This window comes from Hemibagrus wyckioides, linkage group LG02, assembly GCF_019097595.1.
Source record: "Hemibagrus wyckioides isolate EC202008001 linkage group LG02, SWU_Hwy_1.0, whole genome shotgun sequence".
Taxonomy (NCBI): Eukaryota; Metazoa; Chordata; class Actinopteri; order Siluriformes; family Bagridae; genus Hemibagrus; species Hemibagrus wyckioides.
This window is the reverse complement of record NC_080711.1, coordinates 25,913,336-25,940,782: the sequence shown is the minus strand read 5'-3', so window position 1 is coordinate 25,940,782 and position 27,447 is coordinate 25,913,336. Positions and strand designations below refer to the sequence as shown.

At 42.6% G+C, this 27,447-nt stretch overlaps 2 protein-coding genes across 3 annotated transcripts in view; one reads left to right on the top strand and one right to left on the bottom strand.

The window, feature by feature from the left end:
* The first annotated feature begins 1,497 nt into the window (after positions 1 to 1,497).
* Positions 1,498 to 3,922, top strand: alkbh7 (alkB homolog 7). The gene is made up of 4 exons (XM_058374697.1): positions 1,498 to 1,924; positions 2,640 to 2,813; positions 2,904 to 3,028; positions 3,249 to 3,922. The coding sequence occupies exons 1-4, from the start codon at positions 1,607 to 1,609 to the stop codon at positions 3,367 to 3,369; spliced, it is 738 nt and encodes a 245-aa protein (XP_058230680.1). The 5' UTR covers positions 1,498 to 1,606; the 3' UTR covers positions 3,370 to 3,922.
* gtf2f1 (general transcription factor IIF, polypeptide 1) overlaps positions 3,918 to 27,447 on the bottom strand; it is a 25,763-nt gene continuing 2,233 nt past the window's right edge. The window contains exons 4-14 of one of the 2 annotated variants that reach the window (XM_058374685.1): positions 22,375 to 22,447; positions 21,903 to 22,096; positions 21,583 to 21,753; positions 21,055 to 21,263; positions 20,794 to 20,950; positions 20,401 to 20,459; positions 20,189 to 20,320; positions 5,203 to 5,276; positions 4,984 to 5,119; positions 4,543 to 4,675; positions 3,918 to 4,411 (exon numbers count right to left, since the gene is read on the bottom strand). In XM_058374685.1, the coding sequence (XP_058230668.1) occupies positions 4,207 to 4,411; positions 4,543 to 4,675; positions 4,984 to 5,119; positions 5,203 to 5,276; positions 20,189 to 20,320; positions 20,401 to 20,459; positions 20,794 to 20,950; positions 21,055 to 21,263; positions 21,583 to 21,753; positions 21,903 to 22,096; positions 22,375 to 22,447 (1,543 nt within the window). In that variant the 3' untranslated portion in view covers positions 3,918 to 4,206. Of the gene's footprint in view, positions 4,412 to 4,542; positions 4,676 to 4,983; positions 5,123 to 5,202; positions 5,277 to 20,188; positions 20,321 to 20,400; positions 20,460 to 20,793; positions 20,951 to 21,054; positions 21,264 to 21,582; positions 21,754 to 21,902; positions 22,097 to 22,374; positions 22,448 to 27,447 lie in introns of both variants that reach the window. The other variant, XM_058374675.1, reaches the window with a different exon arrangement.

The window sequence follows — 27,447 nt, the reverse complement described above, 5'->3', positions numbered from 1 at the left end:
GAAGGGTCAGCAATAATACTCAAATAAGATGTGGAATTCAAGCTATGATTGATCAGTATTAACAGGCCCAAAGTGTGCCAAGAAAACCTTCCCCACACCAGTACACCACCACTGGGTCCATGGATTCATTTAGTTTGTGCCAAATTCTGACCCTGTGTTTATCGGCAGAATTCCAGATTCATCAGACCACGCTGCATTTCTCCAGTCTTCATATGTCCAGATTTGGTGAAACTTTGCCCACTGCAGCCTCAGCTTTCTGTTCTTGGCTGATGAACACGTCAGTATATTTATTTACCTCTGAAAGTGTTTAAATGAAATTTAATTGAAATGGCGGGGCCAGTGCTTTCAATTTTTTTTTGATAACTCTATACAAGAGAGACAATTAGGTTTAAGATCAAAATTTCAGCTTTAATCCCTGATATTTACAACTAATTGTGTTAAACAACTTAGAACTTGGCACCTTTTGTCTGAGCTGACCCATATTTTTGAGTAATAAAAAAGTGGATCTGCTCATGATCTGAAACATTCCAGCTCATGTGTGAAACATGGTGGTGGTGAAGTAATATTTGTGTGTATTTGGTGTATGAATGTTGTGCGATCGCCTGAGGTGTGGCGAAAGACAGGTAAGGTTCAGGTGAAGGGAGTCCGGTGGTAGACAGGTGAGTTTAGTTTACAGTGTGTACATTACATTGTTATGGTGATAGGTAAATGCTGCCTTAAACTTGAATGCTAAATATAAACACAGGACAGTGAGCCTCTAGTCTACAGCAAGTCAGACTTTCTGTTTCAGGAGCTGGAAGATTGTGGGATCAAATCCCAAAAAGATACACTGCGTTAGAATTTATTAGTGTGTAAGGTTATACCTGAAACTGAGAGTTTGGGAACTGAAGAACAGGATGTTTTGAGGCATTCGTTTGTCTTAGAGCTGGAAGAGAATTTAAATGACTTCTCCTGTTTTGCACTCTACAGGACAGCAGGTGGCGCTGAAACACAGGGACGCCGCTTTACTTCTTCTGATACTGCTGCTCGTTTACACCACGTGGCTAAACACTGTCCTCTAGTGCACTGTTTGGGGAACTGCGATAAACTAATAATAAGTTATAGTACTTAAAAAACTAACTTTAATAATATGTATTTTTAAAATTAATTATTCTCGATGTAGCAAATGGTTCAAAATCAAGCTAAATAAATATAGAGTTAAACGTACCCTCAATTGTTCAAAACGGGATTAAAGACCATTTATTTTCAGACACTTCAGTCTCATGTCTCAGCTCAGTTTAGTGTTTTATTTTCGTGTAGCATTTCTTTCAACAATATAATCCTTTGTACACACCACATATTTCAAACTCGTATAATATTATGAATGCCGACAAAAATGATTACTGGAAGTATATAATTGATATGTTCAAAGAAATCAACTAGATCTAAATTCTAGAGCAAATAAATTCATTTTCCTTTTAAAAAACTACAATTCCCACAATTCTTAGCTGTTTCAAAATGGCGCCGCCCAGCTCGCATATGCCACCGGAGCAGAAGCGCTGGCAGCTGCAATAATAATAATCATTTTTTAATACACTTTTGTCGCTTAATTTTATCGGGTGAAAGAATGCTGCGCGTCTCCGTCAGAGTGCTGGGTGAGTTTTGTGTAAAACCACACAGAGTAGTGAGTTATAAATGTGTGTGCGAGAGGTCACCTTCTCGCCGAGAGACTCATAATAAAGGCAGAGAGGATGGCGTGGATGGAGAACATGTGGATGGAGAACACAGCTGGATGCACGGTTCTTCTGCAGAGGTTCTATCAACAGTACGCGCTAATGTTCAGGTCTTACAGAACTTCATCAGTGAAGAAGAGGAAGCGTCTTTCCTCAAAGAACTCGACCCTGGACTGAAGAGAAAAAGATACGAGTTTGATCACTGGGATGATGTACGCAATCACTTTCACCTTTATTACTGTTGTGATTTCTGTCAGAGCTGCTGATCTCTGCAAACTTTAGAGTTCTCTCCATTAGTGACAGTCAGAACGTTTTCACACGGAAACAGGAAATATTCATGAAAATCCATCAGGAGAGGCGTCACCCTGGTAGATAAAAGCCACTTTATTCTGTTAGAACCTGTTGGATTTCCCCAAAGAACAGTTTCATAACCCTGCACTGGAGAACCAGAGAACCCTGTCCCACTCTAACACACCTGTTCCAAATGAAACAGATAATTACCAGAGCTTCCTGCGAAAGTGTGTGTGTGTGTGTGTGTGTTAGTGCAGGAAAAGGCAGAACTGTGTAGGAGGGGACAGAAGGTTCTCCAGGGTTAAGAATCAGATGTTGAGAACAGTAGATGAGTAGATGAGCAAGCTCCAGAGCTACAGCATGAGCTTCTCAATAACATCTACCAGTTCTTATCTTTCAGGTCTGTAGGTGAAACTAAATATTTGTGAAAAGTGTCTTCTAGAAATCAGCCACATCGTGGAATCTTTTTAAACTGTGTGATGTACACCAGTCAAATCCACATTGTATATTGATAAGAAACACTTCACTAGAGCAGTCTGGGTGTTTTGTTCACCTCTGAAATCTGAAACTTTATTATATCATGTACATGATTGTGCTCTGGTTTCTTGAATTTTTTTGTTCTAACTGCCGCTGCAGGCGATTCACGGGTTCAGAGAGACGGAGCGGCTACAGTGGGGTGGAGTGTGTGCCAGTGTGGTGGAGAGGCTCAGAGCGACGGCGTTTCCTGAGGGAGGTCCTTTACTGGGCCCGGTTCACGTTCTGGATCTGGACAAGGCCGGGTTCATCAAACCTCATGTAGACAGTGTGAAGGTCTGTCGCTCCACTCTGATGCTGCATTCGGCTCTCCTGCTGCTGTGGCACATGGAAGTGTGATCGGTGTGTGTTTGTGTCTCTCATCAGTTTTGTGGAAGCACGATCTCCGGTCTGTGTCTGCTGTCTGACAGCGTCATGCGTCTGGTCAGTGTAGAGAACTCGGCAGACTGGGCTTGTCTGCTTTTACAGCGCCGTTCTCTCTATATACTGAGGTATGAAGGGACTTAATAGTGTCTCTACTTTTCACTTTCTTTTTTCTCCTCATTATCTTTAATACAGGAAACTTAATCACACACACAGTAAGGTTACCTGCATTAAACAAACTTTGTGATCCTTTGTGTTTGAGTTTTCACTCATCAGCAGCCAGATAAAATCACTCATACCTCAAACTATAATTTATTTATAATTACAGATATTTTTTTCCTCCTGCAGAGATGAAGCTCGGTTTAAATTTACTCATGAAATCCTGAAGGACGAGGAATCGTTTTTCTCGGGACACAGAATTCCTCGGCATCGACGCATCTCAGTCATTTGCCGGAATCTTCCACTTTAGTGAATCCTGTGTTTAATGTTGGACTGTAGAACATCTCCATGGTCTGATCTGTACATGTTTAAATAAATTCTGATGAACACATTCTTTACAAGCATCATCTTAGTTTAAATTTGTCCTAATTTCTATTATTTTGGTCTTTACAGAAATTTTAATTGATGTAAATTTGTAAGGTCTTGGCAGAAAAACACCAAAACATAGAAGAAATTGAAAAGCTATTTATTTGTCACATACATGTTACAGTACGTTAAAATGAGAGTGGAGAGTGTTACTAGTGGTGTCTAAAGACTAACAGGGGCAGCTTGGTGGTGCTGGGGCTTGAACTCACAACCTTCTGATCAGTAAACCAGAGCCTTGACCACAGACACCAAACCAAAATAAATAAAGGTTTTTTTAAATAGTTCTTCTCCGTGCCTCACCCAGGAAGTGAAAGCTGACTTTTTGATGGTTTTGAATGAACCTGTGTATTAACGTAATGTATAAAGTGGAAGAGCAGGAGGCGAGGCGGAGTGTCCCTGAGAGCGGACACAGGAAATAAATAACAGGAAACATTTAAGAGTCTGCGTTGTTTTTTATTAAACATTTTCAAACAGTTCTGCTCCAAACTGTATGTTATGTTAGAATTATTACAAATACATTTTTTAACAGTGTATCTGTGTAAACTTAAAAAAGTAGGAAAACAAAAAGTTTCTCAGATATTTTACAGCTCCAACACATGGCCACACCCACACACACTCACCTACCCAATCGCACCACAAGTGGTTGTGACAAGTTGTGTTTGGCCCCACCCCCTTGCAGTAGCTTTTTTTCACTCTCTTTTTAATCTCTCTCTCGCTCTATCTACTCAGTGAGATAGAAGTGCATTTTGTCGTTGATGTTCTTCCTCTCTGGGTTGAGCTTCTTGAGGATCTGTGCAAGAACATTGACTGTCTGCTCACTGCTCAGTCCAGTGCGTTTGGTCTGGAACTTCTTCAGCAGGTCTTTAGTGGTCATGGGTTTACGGATCAGATAACGGCGCACTGCCTCCTCGGTCAGCTGCACGTCACTGAGAGGCAGGAAGAGCAACAAGTCTCAATCAATATGGCTATGGAACAGAAATCATTACGATGAACAGAAATGAGGGATTTTTTTAAGAGGTACCAGCCTGTCGGCTCTGGCAGGAACGAGAGATGATACCTGGAGCTGGGTGTGGATTTCCCGGATGCTGGTTGTGGAGTGCTCTTCCCCGATGGGCTCTGAGAAGTCGGCTCCATCTTCAGCCTCTTGGCAGCAGGAGTGTCTGAGCTGGACATCGCCGCCTGACGCTTACCTGGGAATAAATATAAGAAAGGCCTCAAATACCCGACATCAGCATTCCTATTCAGGAGAACGTCTGTGTGTCAAACAGACTGCAAACAAACTGCTCTGTGAAAATATCAAGAGGAAGAACTACAGTGACCTGATAAAACATTTGAAATATGGAATTCAGCAAGAGGAGCTAAATAAAATAAAATTAAAATCACATTCAATTCCAAAACATTTACGGAAACACAAATATGAACACGTCCCAAAATACGGTTCTATTATCTATCATATTAAACGCTGTAAATCCACACGTGTTTGTGTGTGTGTGTATACCCTGCTCCAGTTTGGTTGCAGCAGCACGCAATGTGTTGGAGGTGGCAGCATGGTCAATGGAAGGTGTTCCAGGACGACTTCCTGCTCGAGAACTTCCAGCAGAACCTCGGCCACCTCTTTTAGGAGGAGTACGCTTCTTCTGCGCAAAATAAAAAGAATCATCAGGAATCTGCAGGTCAGAGACACTCTCACCCTCCTCCATTCGTCCAAATTCATTACCGCCATGAAGAGAGCCGACGCCGTCTCTCCTTCGATGTCACTGTCCTCAGAGCTGTCCGACTCGCCACTGCTGTCTGAAACACCATCACATAATACACACACCTTACACACAGTCACATAATACACACACCATACACACACCTTACACACAGTCACATAATACACACACCTTACACACAGTCACATAATACACACACCTTACACACAGTCACATAATACACACACCTTACACACAGTCACATAATACACACACCATACACACACCTTACACACAGTCACATAATACACACACCATACACACACCTTACACACAGTCACATAATACACACACCTTACACACAGTCACATAATACACACACCATACACACAGTCACATAATACACACACCATACACACAGTCACATAATACACACACCTTACACACAGTCACATAATACACACACCTTACACACAGTCACATAATACACACACCTTACACACAGTCACATAATACACACACCTTACACACAGTCACATAATACACACACCATACACACACCTTACACACAGTCACATAATACACACACCTTACACACAGTCACATAATACACACACCATACACACACCTTACACACAGTCACATAATACACACACCTTACACACAGTCACATAATACACACACCTTACACACACCTTACACACAGTCACATAATACACACACCTTACACACACCTTACACACAGTCACATAATACACACACCTTACACACAGTCACATAATACACACACCTTACACACAGTCACATAATACACACACCTTACACACAGTCACATAATACACACACCTTACACACAGTCACATAATACACACACCATACACACAGTCACATAATACACACACCATACACACAGTCACATAATACACACACCTTACACACAGTCACATAATACACACACCTTACACACAGTCACATAATACACACACCTTACACACAGTCACATAATACACACACCTTACACACAGTCACATAATACACACACCTTACACACAGTCACATAATACACACACCATACACACACCTTACACACAGTCACATAATACACACACCTTACACACAGTCACATAATACACACACCTTACACACAGTCACATAATACACACACCATACACACACCTTACACACAGTCACATAATACACACACCTTACACACAGTCACATAATACACACACCTTACACACAGTCACATAATACACACACCATACACACACCTTACACACAGTCACATAATACACACACCTTACACACAGTCACATAATACACACACCTTACACACAGTCACATAATACACACACCTTACACACAGTCACATAATACACACACCATACACACACCTTACACACAGTCACATAATACACACACCTTACACACAGTCACATAATACACACACCTTACACACAGTCACATAATACACACACCATACACACAGTCACATAATACACACACCTTACACACAGTCACATAATACACACACCATACACACACCTTACACACAGTCACATAATACACACACCATACACACACCTTACACACAGTCACATAATACACACACCTTACACACAGTCACATAATACACACACCATACACACACCTTACACACAGTCACATAATACACACACCTTACACACAGTCACATAATACACACACCATACACACAGTCACATAATACACACACCTTACACACAGTCACATAATACACACACCTTACACACAGTCACATAATACACACACCATACACACAGTCACATAATACACACACCTTACACACAGTCACATAATACACACACCATACACACAGTCACATAATACACACACTATACACACAGTCACATAATACACACACCTTACACACAGTCACATAATACACACACCTTACACACAGTCACATAATACACACACCATACACACACCTTACACACAGTCACATAATACACACACCTTACACACAGTCACATAATACACACACCTTACACACAGTCACATAATACACACACCTTACACACAGTCACATAATACACACACCTTACACACACCTTACACACAGTCACATAATACACACACCTTACACACAGTCACATAATACACACACCTTACACACACCTTACACACAGTCACATAATACACACACCATACACACACCTTACACACAGTCACATAATACACACACCTTACACACAGTCACATAATACACACACCTTACACACAGTCACATAATACACACACCTTACACACAGTCACATAATACACACACCTTACACACAGTCACATAATACACACACCTTACACACAGTCACATAATACACACACCTTACACACACCTTACACACAGTCACATAATACACACACCTTACACACAGTCACATAATACACACACCTTACACACACCTTACACACAGTCACATAATACACACACCATACACACAGTCACATAATACACACACCTTACACACAGTCACATAATACACACACCTTACACACACCTTACACACAGTCACATAATACACACACCTTACACACAGTCACATAATACACACACCTTACACACACCATACACACAGTCACATAATACACACACCTTACACACAGTCACATAATACACACACCTTACACACACCTTACACACAGTCACATAATACACACACCATACACACAGTCACATAATACACACACCTTACACACACCTTACACACAGTCACATAATACACACACCATACACACAGTCACATAATACACACACCTTACACACAGTCACATAATACACACACCTTACACACAGTCACATAATACACACACCTTACACACAGTCACATAATACACACACCTTACACACAGTCACATAATACACACACCTTACACACAGTCACATAATACACACACCTTACACACAGTCACATAATACACACACCTTACACACAGTCACATAATACACACACCATACACACAGTCACATAATACACACACCTTACACACAGTCACATAATACACACACCTTACACACAGTCACATAATACACACACCTTACACACACCTTACACACAGTCACATAATACACACACCTTACACACAGTCACATAATACACACACCTTACACACAGTCACATAATACACACACCTTACACACAGTCACATAATACACACACCATACACACAGTCACATAATACACACACCTTACACACAGTCACATAATACACACACCTTACACACACCTTACACACAGTCACATAATACACACACCTTACACACAGTCACATAATACACACACCTTACACACAGTCACATAATACACACACCTTACACACAGTCACATAATACACACACCTTACACACACCTTACACACAGTCACATAATACACACACCTTACACACAGTCACATAATACACACACCTTACACACAGTCACATAATACACACACCTTACACACACCTTACACACAGTCACATAATACACACACCTTACACACACCTTACACACAGTCACATAATACACACACCTTACACACAGTCACATAATACACACACCTTACACACAGTCACATAATACACACACCTTACACACACCTTACACACAGTCACATAATACACACACCTTACACACAGTCACATAATACACACACCTTACACACAGTCACATAATACACACACCTTACACACAGTCACATAATACACACACCTTACACACAGTCACATAATACACACACCTTACACACAGTCACATAATACACACACCTTACACACAGTCACATAATACACACACCTTACACACACCTTACACACAGTCACATAATACACACACCTTACACACAGTCACATAATACACACACCTTACACACAGTCACATAATACACACACCTTACACACACCTTACACACAGTCACATAATACACACACCTTACACACAGTCACATAATACACACACCATACACACAGTCACAATACACACACCTTACACACAGTCACATAATACACACACCTTACACACAGTCACATAATACACACACAGTCACATAATACACACACAGTCACATAATACACACACAGTCACATAATACACACACCTTACACACACCTTACACACAGTCACAATACACACACCATACACACACCTTACACACAGTCACATAATACACACACCTTACACACAGTCACATAATACACACACCTTACACACAGTCACATAATACACACACCATACACACACCTTACACACAGTCACATAATACACACACCTTACACACAGTCACATAATACACACACCTTACACACAGTCACATAATACACACACCTTACACACAGTCACATAATACACACACCTTACACACAGTCACATAATACACACACCTTACACACAGTCACATAATACACACACCTTACACACAGTCACATAATACACACACCTTACACACAGTCACATAATACACACACCTTACACACAGTCACATAATACACACACCATACACACAGTCACATAATACACACACCTTACACACAGTCACATAATACACACACCTTACACACAGTCACATAATACACACACCTTACACACACCTTACACACAGTCACATAATACACACACCTTACACACAGTCACATAATACACACACCTTACACACAGTCACATAATACACACACCTTACACACAGTCACATAATACACACACCTTACACACAGTCACATAATACACACACCTTACACACAGTCACATAATACACACACCTTACACACAGTCACATAATACACACACCTTACACACACCTTACACACAGTCACATAATACACACACCTTACACACAGTCACATAATACACACACCTTACACACAGTCACATAATACACACACCTTACACACAGTCACATAATACACACACCTTACACACACCTTACACACAGTCACATAATACACACACCTTACACACAGTCACATAATACACACACCTTACACACAGTCACATAATACACACACCTTACACACAGTCACATAATACACACACCTTACACACACCTTACACACAGTCACATAATACACACACCTTACACACAGTCACATAATACACACACACCTTACACACAGTCACATAATACACACACCTTACACACACCTTACACACAGTCACATAATACACACACCTTACACACAGTCACATAATACACACACCTTACACACAGTCACATAATACACACACCTTACACACAGTCACATAATACACACACCTTACACACAGTCACATAATACACACACCTTACACACAGTCACATAATACACACACCTTACACACACCTTACACACAGTCACATAATACACACACCTTACACACAGTCACATAATACACACACCTTACACACAGTCACATAATACACACACCTTACACACACCTTACACACAGTCACATAATACACACACCTTACACACAGTCACATAATACACACACCATACACACAGTCACATAATACACACACCTTACACACAGTCACATAATACACACACCATACACACAGTCACAATACACACACCTTACACACAGTCACATAATACACACACCTTACACACAGTCACATAATACACACACAGTCACATAATACACACACAGTCACATAATACACACACCTTACACACACCTTACACACAGTCACAATACACACACCATACACACACCTTACACACAGTCACATAATACACACACCTTACACACAGTCACATAATACACACACCTTACACACAGTCACATAATACACACACCATACACACACCTTACACACAGTCACATAATACACACACCTTACACACAGTCACATAATACACACACCTTACACACAGTCACATAATACACACACCATACACACACCTTACACACAGTCACATAATACACACACTTTACACACACCTTACACACAGTCACATAATACACACACCTTACACACACCTTACACACAGTCACATAATACACACACCTTACACACACCTTACACACAGTCACATAATACACACACCTTACACACAGTCACATAATACACACACCTTACACACAGTCACATAATACACACACCTTACACACAGTCACATAATACACACACCTTACACACAGTCACATAATACACACACCTTACACACAGTCACATAATACACACACCATACACACACCTTACACACAGTCACATAATACACACACCTTACACACAGTCACATAATACACACACCATACACACACCTTACACACAGTCACATAATACACACACCTTACACACAGTCACATAATACACACACCATACACACAGTCACATAATACACACACCTTACACACAGTCACATAATACACACACCATACACACACCTTACACACAGTCACATAATACACACACCATACACACACCTTACACACAGTCACATAATACACACACCTTACACACAGTCACATAATACACACACCATACACACACCTTACACACAGTCACATAATACACACACCTTACACACAGTCACATAATACACACACCATACACACAGTCACATAATACACACACCTTACACACAGTCACATAATACACACACCTTACACACAGTCACATAATACACACACCATACACACAGTCACATAATACACACACCTTACACACAGTCACATAATACACACACCATACACACAGTCACATAATACACACACCTTACACACAGTCACATAATACACACACCTTACACACACCTTACACACAGTCACATAATACACACACCTTACACACAGTCACATAATACACACACCTTACACACAGTCACATAATACACACACCTTACACACAGTCACATAATACACACACCTTACACACAGTCACATAATACACACACCATACACACAGTCACATAATACACACACCTTACACACAGTCACATAATACACACACCTTACACACAGTCACATAATACACACACCTTACACACACCTTACACACAGTCACATAATACACACACCTTACACACAGTCACATAATACACACACCTTACACACAGTCACATAATACACACACCTTACACACAGTCACATAATACACACACCTTACACACAGTCACATAATACACACACCTTACACACAGTCACATAATACACACACCTTACACACACCTTACACACAGTCACATAATACACACACCTTACACACAGTCACATAATACACACACCTTACACACAGTCACATAATACACACACCTTACACACAGTCACATAATACACACACCTTACACACACCTTACACACAGTCACATAATACACACACCTTACACACAGTCACATAATACACACACCTTACACACAGTCACATAATACACACACCTTACACACAGTCACATAATACACACACCTTACACACACCTTACACACAGTCACATAATACACACACCTTACACACAGTCACATAATACACACACCTTACACACAGTCACATAATACACACACCTTACACACACCTTACACACAGTCACATAATACACACACCTTACACACAGTCACATAATACACACACCTTACACACAGTCACATAATACACACACCTTACACACAGTCACATAATACACACACCTTACACACAGTCACATAATACACACACCTTACACACAGTCACATAATACACACACCTTACACACACCTTACACACAGTCACATAATACACACACCTTACACACAGTCACATAATACACACACCTTACACACAGTCACATAATACACACACCTTACACACACCTTACACACAGTCACATAATACACACACCTTACACACAGTCACATAATACACACACCATACACACAGTCACATAATACACACACCTTACACACAGTCACATAATACACACACCATACACACAGTCACAATACACACACCTTACACACAGTCACATAATACACACACCTTACACACAGTCACATAATACACACACAGTCACATAATACACACACAGTCACATAATACACACACAGTCACATAATACACACACCTTACACACACCTTACACACAGTCACAATACACACACCATACACACACCTTACACACAGTCACATAATACACACACCTTACACACAGTCACATAATACACACACCTTACACACAGTCACATAATACACACACCATACACACACCTTACACACAGTCACATAATACACACACCTTACACACAGTCACATAATACACACACCTTACACACAGTCACATAATACACACACCATACACACACCTTACACACAGTCACATAATACACACACTTTACACACACCTTACACACAGTCACATAATACACACACCTTACACACACCTTACACACAGTCACATAATACACACACCTTACACACACCTTACACACAGTCACATAATACACACACCTTACACACAGTCACATAATACACACACCTTACACACAGTCACATAATACACACACCTTACACACAGTCACATAATACACACACCTTACACACAGTCACATAATACACACACCATACACACACCTTACACACAGTCACATAATACACACACCTTACACACAGTCACATAATACACACACCATACACACACCTTACACACAGTCACATAATACACACACCTTACACACAGTCACATAATACACACACCATACACACAGTCACATAATACACACACCTTACACACAGTCACATAATACACACACCATACACACACCTTACACACAGTCACATAATACACACACCATACACACACCTTACACACAGTCACATAATACACACACCTTACACACAGTCACATAATACACACACCATACACACACCTTACACACAGTCACATAATACACACACCTTACACACAGTCACATAATACACACACCATACACACAGTCACATAATACACACACCTTACACACAGTCACATAATACACACACCTTACACACAGTCACATAATACACACACCATACACACAGTCACATAATACACACACCTTACACACAGTCACATAATACACACACCATACACACAGTCACATAATACACACACCATACACACAGTCACATAATACACACACCTTACACACAGTCACATAATACACACACCATACACACACCTTACACACAGTCACATAATACACACACCTTACACACAGTCACATAATACACACACCTTACACACAGTCACATAATACACACACCTTACACACAGTCACATAATACACACACCTTACACACACCTTACACACAGTCACATAATACACACACCTTACACACAGTCACATAATACACACACCTTACACACACCTTACACACAGTCACATAATACACACACCTTACACACAGTCACATAATACACACACAGTCACATAATACACACACAGTCACATAATACACACACAGTCACATAATACACACACCTTACACACACCTTACACACAGTCACAATACACACACCATACACACACCTTACACACAGTCACATAATACACACACCTTACACACAGTCACATAATACACACACCTTACACACAGTCACATAATACACACACCTTACACACAGTCACATAATACACACACCTTACACACAGTCACATAATACACACACCTTACACACAGTCACATAATACACACACCTTACACACAGTCACATAATACACACACCTTACACACAGTCACATAATACACACACCTTACACACAGTCACATAATACACACACCTTACACACAGTCACATAATACACACACCATACACACAGTCACATAATACACACACCTTACACACAGTCACATAATACACACACCTTACACACACCTTACACACAGTCACATAATACACACACCATACACACAGTCACATAATACACACACCTTACACACACCTTACACACAGTCACATAATACACACACCATACACACAGTCACATAATACACACACCTTACACACAGTCACATAATACACACACCTTACACACAGTCACATAATACACACACCTTACACACAGTCACATAATACACACACCTTACACACAGTCACATAATACACACACCTTACACACAGTCACATAATACACACACCTTACACACAGTCACATAATACACACACCTTACACACAGTCACATAATACACACACCATACACACAGTCACATAATACACACACCTTACACACAGTCACATAATACACACACCTTACACACAGTCACATAATACACACACCTTACACACACCTTACACACAGTCACATAATACACACACCTTACACACAGTCACATAATACACACACCTTACACACAGTCACATAATACACACACCTTACACACAGTCACATAATACACACACCATACACACAGTCACATAATACACACACCTTACACACAGTCACATAATACACACACCTTACACACAGTCACATAATACACACACCTTACACACACCTTACACACAGTCACATAATACACACACCTTACACACAGTCACATAATACACACACCTTACACACAGTCACATAATACACACACCTTACACACAGTCACATAATACACACACCTTACACACACCTTACACACAGTCACATAATACACACACCTTACACACAGTCACATAATACACACACCTTACACACAGTCACATAATACACACACCTTACACACACCTTACACACAGTCACATAATACACACACCTTACACACACCTTACACACAGTCACATAATACACACACCTTACACACAGTCACATAATACACACACCTTACACACAGTCACATAATACACACACCTTACACACACCTTACACACAGTCACATAATACACACACCTTACACACAGTCACATAATACACACACCTTACACACAGTCACATAATACACACACCTTACACACAGTCACATAATACACACACCTTACACACAGTCACATAATACACACACCTTACACACAGTCACATAATACACACACCTTACACACAGTCACATAATACACACACCTTACACACAGTCACATAATACACACACCTTACACACACCTTACACACAGTCACATAATACACACACCTTACACACAGTCACATAATACACACACCTTACACACAGTCACATAATACACACACCTTACACACACCTTACACACAGTCACATAATACACACACCTTACACACAGTCACATAATACACACACCTTACACACAGTCACATAATACACACACCTTACACACAGTCACATAATACACACACAGTCACATAATACACACACAGTCACATAATACACACACCTTACACACACCTTACACACAGTCACAATACACACACCTTACACACAGTCACATAATACACACACCTTACACACAGTCACATAATACACACACCTTACACACAGTCACATAATACACACACCTTACACACAGTCACATAATACACACACCTTACACACAGTCACATAATACACACACCTTACACACAGTCACATAATACACACACCTTACACACAGTCACATAATACACACACCTTACACACAGTCACATAATACACACACCTTACACACAGTCACATAATACACACACCTTACACACAGTCACATAATACACACACCTTACACACACCTTACACACAGTCACATAATACACACACCTTACACACAGTCACATAATACACACACCTTACACACAGTCACATAATACACACACCTTACACACAGTCACATAATACACACACCTTACACACAGTCACATAATACACACACCTTACACACAGTCACATAATACACACACCTTACACACAGTCACATAATACACACACCTTACACACAGTCACATAATACACACACCTTACACACAGTCACATAATACACACACCTTACACACAGTCACATAATACACACACCTTACACACAGTCACATAATACACACACCTTACACACAGTCACATAATACACACACCTTACACACACCTTACACACAGTCACATAATACACACACCTTACACACAGTCACATAATACACACACCTTACACACAGTCACATAATACACACACCTTACACACAGTCACATAATACACACACCTTACACACAGTCACATAATACACACACCTTACACACAGTCACATAATACACACACCTTACACACAGTCACATAATACACACACCTTACACACACCTTACACACAGTCACATAATACACACACCTTACACACAGTCACATAATACACACACCTTACACACAGTCACATAATACACACACCTTACACACAGTCACATAATACACACACCTTACACACACCTTACACACAGTCACATAATACACACACCTTACACACAGTCACATAATACACACACCTTACACACAGTCACATAATACACACACCTTACACACACCTTACACACAGTCACATAATACACACACCTTACACACACCTTACACACAGTCACATAATACACACACCTTACACACAGTCACATAATACACACACCTTACACACAGTCACATAATACACACACCTTACACACAGTCACATAATACACACACCTTACACACAGTCACATAATACACACACCTTACACACAGTCACATAATACACACACCTTACACACAGTCACATAATACACACACCTTACACACACCTTACACACACCTTACACACAGTCACATAATACACACACCTTACACACAGTCACATAATACACACACCTTACACACAGTCACATAATACACACACCTTACACACACCTTACACACAGTCACATAATACACACACCTTACACACAGTCACATAATACACACACCTTACACACAGTCACATAATACACACACCTTACACACAGTCACATAATACACACACCTTACACAGTCACATAATACACACACCTTACACACAGTCACATAATACACACACCTTACACACAGTCACATAATACACACACCATACACACACCTTACACACAGTCACATAATACACACACCTTACACACAGTCACATAATACACACACCTTACACACAGTCACATAATACACACACCTTACACACAGTCACATAATACACACACCTTACACACAGTCACATAATACACACACCTTACACACAGTCACATAATACACACACCTTACACACAGTCACATAATACACACACCTTACACACAGTCACATAATACACACACCTTACACACACCTTACACACAGTCACATAATACACACACCTTACACACAGTCACATAATACACACACCTTACACACAGTCACATAATACACACACCTTACACACAGTCACATAATACACACACCTTACACACAGTCACATAATACACACACCTTACACACAGTCACATAATACACACACCTTACACACAGTCACATAATACACACACCTTACACACAGTCACATAATACACACACCTTACACACACCTTACACACAGTCACATAATACACACACCTTACACACAGTCACATAATACACACACCTTACACACAGTCACATAATACACACACCTTACACACAGTCACATAATACACACACCTTACACACACCTTACACACAGTCACATAATACACACACCTTACACACAGTCACATAATACACACACCTTACACACAGTCACATAATACACACACCTTACACACACCTTACACACAGTCACATAATACACACACCTTACACACAGTCACATAATACACACACCTTACACACAGTCACATAATACACACACCTTACACACAGTCACATAATACACACACCTTACACACAGTCACATAATACACACACCTTACACACAGTCACATAATACACACACACCTTACACACAGTCACATAATACACACACCTTACACACAGTCACATAATACACACACCTTACACACAGTCACATAATACACACACCTTACACACAGTCACATAATACACACACCTTACACACAGTCACATAATACACACACCTTACACACAGTCACATAATACACACACCTTACACACAGTCACATAATACACACACCTTACACACACCTTACACACAGTCACATAATACACACACCTTACACACAGTCACATAATACACACACCTTACACACAGTCACATAATACACACACCTTACACACACCTTACACACAGTCACATAATACACACACCTTACACACAGTCACATAATACACACACCATACACACAGTCACAATACACACACCTTACACACAGTCACATAATACACACACCTTACACACAGTCACATAATACACACACAGTCACATAATACACACACCTTACACACACCTTACACACAGTCACAATACACACACCATACACACACCTTACACACAGTCACATAATACACACACCTTACACACAGTCACATAATACACACACCTTACACACAGTCACATAATACACACACCTTACACACAGTCACATAATACACACACCTTACACACAGTCACATAATACACACACCTTACACACAGTCACATAATACACACACCTTACACACAGTCACATAATACACACACCATACACACACCTTACACACAGTCACATAATACACACACCTTACACACACCTTACACACAGTCACATAATACACACACCTTACACACACCTTACACACAGTCACATAATACACACACCTTACACACAGTCACATAATACACACACCTTACACACAGTCACATAATACACACCTTACACACACCTTACACACAGTCACAAGACAGTTTATTAACTATTATTTACTTCCTGTCGTGTTAAAGCCAGGTTTTGACAAATTTAGCTTAACGCTCGAGAAGATTTGATTCAAGAGTTAAATTTAATGATCTGAGCTAAAAACTTGAGAGAGTCAAATTAATCTCTCTTCACTTGTCCTGCATTCTTTCAAATGTTAAATAAAGTTTATCGCTGCATTTATTCATAATTAATTTTGAAAGAGGTTTCAAATTTGATTATTTGATATATTTTGTGAATTTTCAGTGAATTGTTTCATCAGTCACTGTTATACATTAAACACCAGAGAAAAGCTTTATACCTTTCTTCTTCTTCTTCTCCACCTGTACAGGTGTCTTTTTGCCTTCATCATCTTCCTCCTCCTCTTTGGCCTCTTCCTCGTTCTTGTTCTCCTCCTCACTCTCCTCCTCACTCTCAGATGCTTCATCAATTCCTAACAGCAGACATTTTATCCTTTAACAACACTCCTGTAGTAAACCTTCCGATTAGCATGGATATGTTTTGACCTCTGACCTTTAGGCACGTCCTCTCCTTTATTGGGCTTCATTTTCTCCGGCTCCTCTTCCTCAGAACTGCAACAAAAAATTTGCATAAAGCTTTGGTCTTTTTTTTTAATGCTAAACAAACAGTTCAGTATTATGATTGTTTCAGTACACTGAAGTGTTTTATGTGAGTTCAGTGTATCTTCACAGGTCAGAATTTTTGAAGCTTCAGACACGAATGTAACTTCCTGGATAAGAACTGAATCATCAGCTCCAAAATACAGACTGGAGCACAGCTACAGCACAACTACAAATTATGGATTTGATAAAACAAAAAGAACTGGAGCTAAACAAGGCACACAAAAAAAGGCATTAAATATTGGCACCCGTTATTCCTCCAGTCTCTTCAGCAGCGAGCGGTTACCTGCTCTCATCAGATATGTAGTCCACTTCCAGACCTTCAAAGTCTCCATCATCACTGTCCTCATGTCCCTCCACATCACTACCCTTCTTCTTTTTCTTCTTTTTCCCCTTGGACTTTGAGCTGCTCTCCTTCTTACTTTTTGACCGACCTTCTCCGTCTGCAACATTTCAAAACAACGTTCCAAAAAAAGCCAGAAAATAAAATACCGCCAGAGAAAATGAAGATGTGAAAGTTTCAGAATCTGTAAGTTTTCTCTTGTACCTTCTCCTGCACTGCTCTCACTGTTATCACTGCTCAACTCCAGATCATCATCCAAGTCATGTATACGCAGGTCTCCTCCCTGGCCACTTTTTTTCTTCTTCTTTTTCTTCGCTCCCTTTTCTCCCTCCTCCTCCTCTTCCTCACCATGTTCCTGCTCTTTCAGTCGCCGCTGTAGCATGATGCTGAAGTGATTGACCACTTTATTCCTCCTGAACATGAAACAGGGTTCAGTCAATGACACACAGACTTCTTCAAGATAAACACACACACAGCTCAGAGATGTAGAAGAGTCAGCATGGAAGTGTACATTACTAAGATTTTCCCTTTTTATGACTCCACATTAAGCTCATTCTTTATTTCTTGCACTGATGTCACCGAGTCAGATCTCAACAAAAACGTCAGAATAAACTTCAGGACCTACGATTCAGATCCTTGAATTCCTCAGGTATTATTAATCACAAACATGTCAATTCCAAACATCCTCTCAGACAGGAAGTGACAGTAATACCCCTGGTAAGGGTTAAATACCTGCCCCACTCTTCCTCGGCCTCCTCGGCAGTGAGCGTGCGGTGTTTGGCCACCGGGGTGAAGTTGTACCAGGCGTGAACAGGAAACGCCTCGAACGCTCCGTCAGCGCACTGCGTGAAGATGTAGTATGAAGCGTTCTCTGTGACTCCTCCTTTCTTCTGCCCCTTAAACCTGACCACAGTGGGTACAGTACAGTGGGTCACCAGAGAGTTAGTACAGCAGATTAACTGTGTGTGTGTGTGTGTGTGACATGTTTGACCTCGACACAACAGAAACAAGATAGTTATAGATCAGCAAATCCACTCATGATGGAGTCGCACCTTCTCCCTGCTTTCCCGTTCACTTTGAGGATCCACGGCTGGTCTTCTACCTTAAACTCACGAGTTACGATCCCAAACTTCTTCCTGCGTGCCTCCTCCCTCTGTTTTTTTCCAAACTCGCTGCCAGCAGCTCCCTCTGGTGTCTCCTCTTCACCATACATCCTCCTGTTGCTCAGATCCCGCTCCATCCGAGCCTGAATACGGGAGGAAGAGAAAACAAAGAAGCAAAAAGAAAGAGACACGATGAAGAGATGGAGAAGGGAATGAGATGAAGCAGAAAAGATACAGTAAAGATTGTGTAGAAACAAGCAGGAGATGTGTGCAGGAATGTTTTAACCCCAAACCCACCCACTTCTGAAGGAATATTTTCTCCCTCAGTATTTCATTACAGAATCAGTTTGTTCTGTTCATGAAAATATGAAGAGATTTAAACTACAGCAGCTGAGAGATAGATGAAGGTTCGATGTCTCACCTGAGTCCACGTGGAACAGTTCACTTTGTCTCCAGCGTTAAAAGCCATAATGCTGTACCTCTTACTCGTGTTCCTGATGGACAAATACATGTGAGAAATCAGCACTGTCAAACATGCACAACACACACACCTGCACACTACACACCTGCACACTACTCTACACACCTGCACTCTACACACCTGCACACTACACACCTGCACACTACACACCTGCACACTACACACCTGCACACTACTCTACACACCTGCACTCTACACACCTGCACACTACACACCTGCACACTACTCTACACACCTGCACACTACACACCTGCACACTACTCTACACACCTGCACTCTACACACCTGCACACTACACACCTGCACACTACACACCTGCACACTACACACCTGCACACTACACACCTGCACACTACTCTACACACCTGCACTCTACACACCTGCACACTACACACCTGCACACTACACACCTGCACACTACACACCTGCACACTACACACCTGCACACTACTCTACACACCTGCACGCTACACACCTGCACACTACTCTACACACCTGCACACTACACACCTGCACACTACACACCTGCACACTACACACCTGCACACTACACACCTGCACACTACTCTACATACCTGCACATTACACTACACACCTGCACGCTACACACCTGCACGCTACACACCTGCACGCTACACACCTGCACGCTACACACCTGCACGCTACTCTACACACCTGCACACTACTCTACACACCTGCACACTACACTACACACCTGCAAACTACACCTCACACCTGCACACTACACTACACACTACACTACACACCTGCACACTACACTACACACCTGCACACTACACTACACACCTGCACACTACACCACACACCTGCACACTACACCACACACCTGCACACTACACCACACACCTGCACACTACACCACACACCTGCACACTACTCTACACACCTGCACACTACACACTACACACCTGCACACTACACACTACACACCTGCACACTACACACCTGCACACTACACACCTGCACACTACACACCTGCACACTACACTACACACCTGCACACTACACCTCGCACCTGCACACTACTCTACACACCTGCACACTACTCTACACACCTGCACACTACACACCTGCACACTACACCTCGCACCTGCACACTACACCTCGCACCTGCACACTACTCTACACACCTGCACACTAAACTACACACCTGCACACTAAACTACACACTACACTACACACCTGCACACTACTCTACACACCTGCACACTACTCTACACACCTGCACACTACTCTACACACCTGCACACTACTCTACACACCTGCACACTACACACCTGCACACTACACACCTGCACACTACACTACACACCTGCACACTACACTACACACCTGCACACTACACTACACACCTGCACACTACACACCTGCACACTACACTACACACCTGCACACTACTCTACACACCTGCACACTACTCTACACACCTGCACACTACTCTACACACCTGCACACTACACACCTGCACACTACACACCTGCACACTACACTACACACCTGCACACTACACACCTGCACACTACACACCTGCACACTACACACCTGCACACTACACACCTGCACACTACACCACACACCTGCACATTACACCACACACCTGCACACTACTCTACACACCTGCACATTACACCACACACCTGCACTCTACTCTACACACCTGCACACTACTCTACACACCTGCACACTACTCTACACACCTGCACACTACTCTACACACCTGCACACTACTCTACACACCTGCACACTACACACCTGCACACTACACTACACACCTGCACACTACACTACACACCTGCACACTACACACCTGCACACTACACACCTGCACACTACACACCTGCACACTACACACCTGCACACTACACCACACACCTGCACTCTACTCTACACACCTGCACACTACTCTACACACCTGCACACTACTCTACACACCTGCACATTACACCACACACCTGCACACTACTCTACACACCTGCACACTACTCTACACACCTGCACACTACTCTACACACCTGCACACTACTCTACACACCTGCACACTACTCTACACACCTGCACACTACACTACACACCTGCACACTACACCTCACACCTGCACACTACACCTCACACCTGCACACTACACTACACACTACACTACACACCTGCACGCTACACTACACACCTGCACGCTACTCTACACACCTGCACGCTACTCTACACACCTGCACGCTACCCTACACACCTGCACGCTACTCTACACACCTGCACGCTACTCTACACACCTGCACGCTACACTACACACCTGCACGCTACACTACACACCTGCACGCTACTCTACACACCTGCACGCTACACCTCGCACCTGCACGCTACACCTCGCACCTGCACGCTACACCTCGCACCTGCACGCTACACTACACACCTGCACACTACACCTCACACCTGCACACTACACTACACACTACACTACACACCTGCACGCTACACTACACACCTGCACGCTACTCTACACACCTGCACGCTACTCTACACACCTGCACGCTACTCTACACACCTGCACGCTACTCTACACACCTGCACGCTACTCTACACACCTGCACGCTACTCTACACACCTGCACGCTACTCTACACACCTGCACGCTACACTACACACCTGCACGCTACACTACACACCTGCACGCTACTCTACACACCTGCACGCTACACCTCGCACCTGCACGCTACACCTCGCACCTGCACGCTACACCTCGCACCTGCACGCTACACTACACACCTGCACGCTACACTACACACCTGCACGCTACACCACACACCTGCACGCTACACCACACACCTGCACGCTACACCACACACCTGCACATTACACCACACACCTGCACACTACACACCACACCTGCACACTACACACCTGCACACTACACCACACACCTGCACACTACACCACACACCTGCACACTACACCACACACCTGCACACTACACCACACACCTGCACACTACACCACACACCTGCACACTACTCTACACACCTGCACACTACTCTACACACCTGCACACTACACACCTGCACACTACACACCTGCACACTACACACCTGCACACTACACTACACACCTGCACACTACACTACACACCTGCACACTACACTACACACCTGCACACTACTCTACACACCTGCACACTACTCTACACACCTGCACACTACACACTACACACTACACCACACACCTGCACACTACACACCTGCACACTACACCACACACCTGCACACTACTCTACACACCTGCACACTACTCTACACACCTGCACACTACTCTACACACCTGCACACTACTCTACACACCTGCACACTACACCACACACCTGCACACTACTCTACACACCTGCACACTACACTACACACCTGCACACTACTCTACACACCTGCACACTACTCTACACACCTGCACACTACTCTACACACCTGCACACTACTCTACACACCTGCACACTACACACCTGCACACTACACACCTGCACACTACTCTACACACCTGCACACTACTCTACACACCTGCACACTACTCTACACACCTGCACACTACTCTACACACTATTCTACACACCTGCACACTACTCTACACACTAAACCACACACCTGCACACTACACACCTGCACACTACACTACACACCTGCACACTACACCACACACCTGCACACTACACCACACACCTGCACACTACACCACACACCTGCACACTACACCACACACCTGCACACTACACTACACACTACACCACACACCTGCACACTACTCTACACACCTGCACACTACTCTACACACCTGCACACTACTCTACACACCTGCACACTACACCACACACCTGCACACTACACCACACACCTGCACACTACACTACACACTACACCACACACCTGCACACTACACTACACACTACACCACACACCTGCACACTACACCACACACCTGCACACTACACCACACACCTGCACACTACACCACACACCTGCACACTACACCACACACCTGCACACTACACCACACACCTGCACACTACACCACACACCTGCACACTACTCTACACACCTGCACACTACTCTACACACCTGCACACTACTCTACACACCTGCACACTACACCACACACCTGCACACTACACCACACACCTGCACACTACACCACACACCTGCACACTACACCACACACCTGTACACTACACCACACACCTGCACACTACTCTACACACCTGCACACTAAACTACACACCTGCACACTACACACCTGCACACTAAACTACACACCTGCACACTACTCTACACACCTGCACACTACTCTACACACCTGCACACTAAACTACACACCTGCACACTACTCTACACACCTGCACACTACTCTACACACCTGCACACTACTCTACACACCTGCACACTACTCTACACACCTGCACACTACTCTACACACCTGCACACTACTCTACACACCTGCACACTACTCTACACACCTGCACACTAAACTACACTCCTGCACACTACTCTACACACCTGCACACTAAACTACACACCTGCACACTACACTACACACCTGCACACTACACTACACACCTGCACACTACTCTACACACCTGCACACTAAACTACACACCTGCACACTACACTACACACCTGCACACTAAACTACACACCTGCACACTAAACTACACACCTGCACACTACTCTACACACCTGCACACTACTCTACACACCTGCACACTACACTACACACCTGCACACTACACTACACACCTGCACACTAAACTACACACCTGCACACTACTCTACACACCTGCACACTACACTACACACCTGCACACTACACTACACACCTGCACACTACTCTACACACCTGCACACTAAACTACACACCTGCACACTAAACTACACACCTGCACACTACTCTACACACCTGCACACTAAACTACACACCTGCACACTACACTACACACCTGCACACTACACTACACACCTGCACA

Bases quoted from the DNA above. Each gene is read 5' to 3' on its own strand.
- alkbh7 (XM_058374697.1), top strand. From the start codon at position 1,607: ATGCTGCGCGTCTCCGTCAGAGTGCTGGGTGAGTTTTGTGTAAAACCA. The intron at 1,925-2,639 runs GTACGCAATCAC...CTGCCGCTGCAG, and splicing joins AGTTTGATCACTGGGATGAT to GCGATTCACGGGTTCAGAGA. The intron at 2,814-2,903 runs GTCTGTCGCTCC...GTCTCTCATCAG, and splicing joins CTCATGTAGACAGTGTGAAG to TTTTGTGGAAGCACGATCTC.